The following is a 6,911-nucleotide window of genomic DNA, read 5'->3' as shown; positions in this document are numbered from 1 at the left end:
CCCTCCACATTCTAGAGCACCCAATCTGTGTGAGGACTACTGTCAGCACAGGGAGAGAGTGAGCAGACAAGACAGAAATCCCGCCCTCCACATTCCAGTGGCGGGACAAAGACCAAAGACAAACCAACCAACACACAAGATATACAGTGTGTCAGACTGTGGAAAGTGCTATGGAGAAAACAAAAGCAGGGAAAGATGACAAGGCTTGGGGCCGTAGCTGTGGGGGGTCAGGATAAACCTCCATGTTAAGCTAGAACTGAGGCCTACAGAGGGTGGAGGTTTGGCAGGAGGTCCCAGGAGAAAGTGACCCAGGTGTGAACCAGGAGTGACACCACCACAGACCTTTCATAGAACGGTATAAGGTTAAAAGCAAGGGTCCTAGAATTAAGAATCGGGGTTCAAATCCTAGCTCAGTACTTACAAGCTAGGACCCACGACAAGCTAATTTTCTGGGCTTCAGTATCCTCAAAAGAAAAGTGAGAGCAGAAATGGTGGTTAGTTTATATATTTCAGGGATTAGAGCGGGGCCTGTGGCTCAAAGGAGTAGGGCACTGGCCCCATATGCCAGAGGGCGCAGGTTCAAACCCAGCCCCTGGCCAAAAAAAAAAATGAGTTACAATACTTAACACACAGTACCTAATCCAAAAACTGTTTTACCCCCTCAGGAGAGGTGCATTATTAGAAATTAGCAAGTGACAAAGTACAAAGAGTTCCAGCTGAGGCTTCAGCAAAAGCTCAAGCATGCCAAGCACAGACTAGAGGCTTCCAAATTCCTACAACAGTCAGCTCTCCAAACGCAGATCCTCCAAGGACAGGCGTGTGAGGTTTTGGATGATTGACCATCGTAGGATAAATCTTAACAGCTTTAACATCGGAGAAAGTTTCTTCACTGCCTTTTACCAGAATCAGAAATCAGAAGTGGAGATGTTTACTCACACTTCAGAGTGCTGGCACACACCCACAGCTAACTTCTTTCCCCCAGAGTCACCCGGCAACGTCCCCACTGCTTTGTCTTATTCCTAGAAGTAGCTGACCTGTGTTCACACAATCTGGCAATGAAACAAATCCATCCTCTTTCACACGAGAGTGCTTGAAGCTGTTTTTCAGTCCTTAAGGACCAAGCAGGGCCTTGAACTGGGGCGTTCAGGTTTAAGCCCACCTGATCTAAGCATTCTGCTAATTTTGAGAGGCGTTATTTACCAACATGTAACAAGTGTTATAATTTTATAACTGACTATAATTCCACTTTGGAAAACACATCAAGGAACTTAGTGCCTCCTTTTGCCCCTTCCTGCACCCAAGTAACCTGGATGGAGTGACTTGCAGCAGTTTGTTAATAACACAGTGATGAATCGGTTCACCACCGATCACCTCAGCGTCCATCCCTCATTGAACAACTCAGCAAGCAACAGCATCTCATCCTAAGGAAAACCCATGCATGTAACCAACAATAAAACTTAAACAATAATGGAAATAATTTCTGAGCACTACCAATGAGACAAGCTGGAGCCTTTTATATATATATATAATCTCATTGAAAACATCATGACATATACAGGTAAACACTCTGGACCTCAGTTTTCTCATCTGTGAACTGGAGCGCTAACAGAGCACCCAAATCAAAACAAAAGGTTGTTGTCAATATTTAACTGGTTACCACATCAAAAGTATTGAGAGCAGTTCTTGGGCATCCAATAAAAAATACTATTTTCTCCTGCCATATGCTGCAGACCTCAGGCCCATCCACGGCTTCTGCCCTACACAAGCCATGTTCTTTCATCCCCCCTGCCTCTTCCACACGTGTGATTGTATAAGCGTATGCTGAGTCACGATGACTGCATGCTTACCAGCGTGGAGTTCCTTAGCGCAGAGGTTCTACTTTTAGTTCTTTTTTTGTTGAGACAGAGCCTCAAGCTGTCCCCCTGGGTAGAGTGCCGTAGCATCACAGCTCACAGCAACCTCCAACTCCTGGGCTCAAGCGAGTCTCCTGCCTCAGCTTCCCAAGTAGCTGGGACCACAGGCGCCCGCCACAACATCCAGCTATTTTTTGGTTGCAGCCATCATTGTTGTTTGGTGGGCCTGGGCTGGATTTGAACCCGCCACCTTAGGTGTATGTGGCTGGCGCCTTAGCCGCTTGAACCACAGGCGCCGAGCCCTACCTTTAGTTCTTTATCACATGAGACGCTCACTCCCTTGATAATGTGAAATCAACATCACTGCCTAAAATTGGTCATTTTAATAGTTTGTACTTCGATAGGAAAGTTCAAGGTGACCCTTTAAAACTCCTCTGGCTTCGTTCCTGGTCACTTAAATGCTGACTTCCGAGAGTAACTACAGATTAGAAAGCTGCCTCCTCCCCCGTCCTACAGACGCCACCCTCCACCTACTCCTTTCTCACCCATCATTTTTAATAATGCTGCCATAAATACTGACCCCAGGGCAGTCAAAGTGGTCCTTAAACACCACATAAAACACGAAGGGCTGTTATTACTACTAGTAATACTGAGAGATCTTGTCTCTGCCTAAGTAATTACTGGCAAGAACTAGTCCAAAAACATGAGAAAACACAGCTTTCTCTGTCCGTTTCCCACTCTCTCCCAGGAGAAGATATATTAAACTTCACAATTTAGGGACTACATACAATCACTCCACTGAAAACAAAAGGAAAAATTTCAAAGTTCTTAATAAAAAGACCAGTGGACAACCTATGTTTTGGAATATTCTGAGGGTTAAGAGATTTGGGTAGTCTGCTGAAGGGATAGAATCCAATTAACTCTAGAATACTGAGTTCTCAGAAGCCCAGGAAAGCCAGGAGGAGAATCCGCCTTATCAGCACATTGCCTGGGGCAAGCCTCATACCTACGAAAGAGAGGAAGGTCCTTTTCTACCCTCACTGCTCTAGTCTAGCTCCAGCAAAAATCATACAACTCGCAGCAGAGTTAAGTGCAGAACTCATGTAAGTGCAGAACCAACAGGTGAAAGCAGTTAAGTCGTTTGATAACTTCCTTAGTCAATGTTCAGAATTTACAGAGAACTCCCAGAATCCACCCATCAAATGCTGATACTGATTAGAAGGGGCAAATTGTGTGTGTGCATGAGGTTTTTTTTTTTTTTTTTTTTTTTTCAGTTTTTGGCCAGGGCTGGGTTTGAACCCTCCGCCTCCAGTATATGGGGCCGGGCCCTACTCCTTTGAGCCACAGGCGCCGCCCTAGAAGGGGCAAATTGGAGGCGTGGTAGTGGGCGGGGTAGAGAAGAGAACAGTCCTGCGTCTTCTCCCACAGTCGACCCTTCATAAAAGGCTTCTTTCTGTTGAGTCTTTTTTCACAGGGGACTATTACAAGAGGGAAGCAGGCTAAGAAAGGGCTGCCTTTTCCCACACACTGCCGACAGGCCCACCGTTCTGGTCCATAGCTGTGCCACTCTGCCCTGTGCCTTTCGCTAGAGGTCAGGGATACTGCCGTGTGGAGCCAGAAACAACCGAAGATGAAGGCTATTTTACTGCCTTTCTCTCCATGTTGCAGTTATAGCCGCAGCTGTGCTTGGTGAATTTTGAAAGACTGAAGAACAAGAACTCTTAAGGTCTTTCACAGCATTAAATTTCCACGAAATCTTATTTGTACTGAGATTCAGAGAATAAGTAAACTGCTTCTGCAATGTTTTGGGGCATAAGGTTCTTTGACTCATACTTAAAATTGGGAAAGAGAATATTTATTTAAGACAGTGGCTTTCAAACTTTTCTTAAAGTAGCAGACTACTCTTTTTGCAAGTAGGATCTTTCACGGAACCTTCCTATATTAAACAGGTAAGTGGGGCACTCCTCTGGCCGCAGCTGGGATGCGGGGCCACTTCTCTCAGTTTCCCTGTTTGTCCTTCAAAGGAGCCTTGTGTTCCTTGAGGAACACAATTAGCTAAAAGCGGAAAGGAAAGGAAGTTAACCTTTAGACAAATAAACAAATAAATAAATGAATGAGGAAAGGAAAGCTTTTCCTTAATATGGAGGAAGAAGTGGAGTTGGAAAATCACCACTTTGTAACCATCACATTAAAGACTGGTTCAAACAAGAATAATCCATGGTCCTGGTGCTGTGTACCCTCAATGAATCCCCAACAAAAACAACAACAACAAAGATTGGGGCACCCTGAAAAAAAAAAATCAATGGTTTTTTTTTTTTTTTTTTTTTTTGAGACAGAGCCTCAAGCTGTCCCCCTGGGCAGAGTGCCATGGTATTACAGCTCACAGCAACCTCCAACTCCTGGGCTCAAGCAAGTCTCCTGCCTCCGCCTCATTGTTGTTTGGCCGGTCCGGGCTGGGGATTCGAACCTGCCACCTTAGGTGTACGTGGCTGGCGCCTTAGCCGGTTGAGCCATAGGCGCAGAGCCCAATGGATTATTTTTAATCCAGGAGGGGAAGTCTGATTAGAAGCAGGACATTCACATGATCTTTCTGCAGACAGACTGCACGTAAGGAATAAAATGCTATCTATACAAGGACAAACATCACTGGCTCATAGACTTCAAAAACATGCCAATCACGTAAGACAAAGAAAGGCCGAAGAAGTGACAAGAGACACCACGACTACCACCATGTAGGATTCCTGACACTGTCACATATTTACGGAAAAAATGCAATATAGACACGTTTGGACAACTAACATTTGAAATATAGACTATAAATCTGACACAACCATTGTCTGTATTGTCTGCAATCAAACAATCATGTTTGATGTCCTGAAGTTGATAACTGTATTGCGGTTAAGTAAGAGAACGTCTTTATTCTTATGAAACAAGTTGAAGTATAGCATTTGGCCTAACGGGGACATGGTATGTGTGCCCTACTCTCAAACCGTTCAGAAAAATTAATAGTGTATTTACACACATTGGAAAGCAGTGGTTCTCAAAGCAGGCTCCCTGGAGGAGTATCGGCATCCCTTGGGAAGTAGTTAGAAACACAAATTCCTGGGCTCCACTCAGACATTCTAGATTAACTGTCTGGGGGGAACTAGGAGTCTGTGTTCTAAAGGGAGCCTTCCAGGTTGTTCAGATAAATTCAGAATTTTGAAAGCCACTGATACAGAGACAGTGAGAAAACAAGGTGGTAAAATGTTAAAACTGATGAATTTGCCTCCGCGCCTGTGGCTCAAACGGCTAAGGCACCAGCCACATACACCTGAGCTGGCGGGTTCGAATCGAGCTTGGGCCCACCAAACAACGACGGCTGCAATCAAAAAATAGCCAGGTAATGTGGCAGGCGCCTGTAATCCCAGCTACTTGGGAGGTGGAGGCAGGAGACTTGCTTGAGCCCAGGATTTGGAGGTTGCTGTGAGCTGTGACACCATGGCACTCTACCCAGGGCGACAGCTTGAGGCTCTGTCTCAAAAAAACCCAAAAAACCCCCAAAAAACAAAAACTGATGAAATTTGGGGAAAGAGCATATGTTAAGTTTAAAATAATTTTGAAATAAAAATTAACAACACGACAAAATTACCCTGCAGTAGGTGCAGAGATGTATGGAGGGCACCTTGGAAAGCAGGGAGGCAGGTCACAAGGTTAGCGTAGAACGCTACACATGAAGTGACAAGGACTGACAACTAAGGATGTGGCAAGTCCAACACACAGCGAGGAGCAGGATTCGGGGACTGACAACTACCTTCCCGAACTCACTGTAGAAAAAAGTTCTACAGAACTCACTGCTGAGTATCACTACAGCCACCTTCAAAGTACTCCGCTCCGACATCTGATAACCGTAATGACATTCAGCAATGAGGTGTACAGTGCCTTTTCTAGGATGAGCTCATGAACTCAACTGTCAGACCTCGTACGTACATAGTCTCCAGATAACAAATCTGCTTGTAGCATATTTGGGCACCAACAATGCTCACCTGAGTAGGAGAGCCCAGCGATCTCTACGAAGAGGTCTTCTTCAGAGAAGCTCTCAGGAAGCATGAGGAAGGCAGCAGTCACAGCGCTTCTCAGATTCTTATCCAGGGCTGCTCTGAGAGACACGTTCTCATTCATCACTACAATTTTCACCTGAAAGAAGCAGAATACTCAGAAGAAAAATTCTAGAACTGGAGTATTGCTCAAGCCATGGGTTAATGTGTAGAATGGAACTGTCCCAAACTTTTACCACTGAAGATCTTGAAATATTAGTTCAGCTGACACAAAATAATTAATTATTCTAATAAGTAATCCCAGAATCTCCTGTCCTGTGCATAAGCCAGGGAAATAATGACACAAGAAAGGACCAAAATGCCAAAGAAAACAAAATATATTCCTCTTAAATGAGGAAACATATCATGGGTTTCCAGCAAGAATTAATGTCTTTTGGGAACTTTTAATATTTTAAAATTGTATAATCTCATTGTTCTTAATTTTCCAGTGGACAAAGGCATTTTACTTCTTTATTAGAATTTCTCTGTACTCTGGTTACCCATACTTAACCTGGGGCAGTTTATGTTCTATTTTATGATTTCTAGATATACTGATTTTGATCTTAACTGAGAAAAAAGGAAAGAAAATTAGCTATAGCAGAAAAAGCATGGATTTGGGAGATAGGTCTGGGCTCAAGTCCAGGTACTTGCTAGCTGTGTGAGTCTGGGCAAAGTACTCAGCTTCTGGGAACTTAAGTCTTCATCTATAGAATAGGGATATCTGATTTATATCAAAGAACTGACACAAAGGTTGAATATGATAATAAATGTGAGGTACCTAGTGTACTGGCAACTGTTTTGCTCAATAAAAAGGCTTTTTTTTTTTTGAGATATTGTCTTATTATATCGCCCTAGTAGAGTACTGTGACCTCACAGCTCACAGCAACCTTAAACTCTCGGGCTTAGGCGATTCTCTTGCCTCAGCCTCCCAAGTAGCTGGGACTATAGGCACCCACCAGAATGCCGGGCTATTTTTTTTTTT

At 44.0% G+C, this 6,911-nt stretch overlaps 1 protein-coding gene across 2 annotated transcripts in view; it reads right to left on the bottom strand.

Annotated features, from left to right (window-relative positions):
- Window positions 1–6,911, bottom strand: part of TAMM41 (TAM41 mitochondrial translocator assembly and maintenance homolog) — a 53,486-nt gene that overhangs the window by 31,492 nt on the left and 15,083 nt on the right. For both annotated transcript variants that reach the window (XM_012809224.2, XM_023516983.1), the window contains exon 4: window positions 5,879–6,029. In XM_012809224.2, the coding sequence (XP_012664678.1) occupies window positions 5,879–6,029 (151 nt within the window). The remainder of the gene's footprint in view (window positions 1–5,878; window positions 6,030–6,911) is intronic.

The sequence above is a fragment of the Otolemur garnettii genome, unplaced genomic scaffold (assembly GCF_000181295.1).
Source record: "Otolemur garnettii isolate 467f Iridium unplaced genomic scaffold, OtoGar3 scaffold00101, whole genome shotgun sequence".
NCBI classification, from domain to species: domain Eukaryota; kingdom Metazoa; phylum Chordata; class Mammalia; order Primates; family Galagidae; genus Otolemur; species Otolemur garnettii.
Note: the sequence above shows the minus strand (reverse complement) of the source record. Positions and strands in the feature narration are given on the sequence as shown.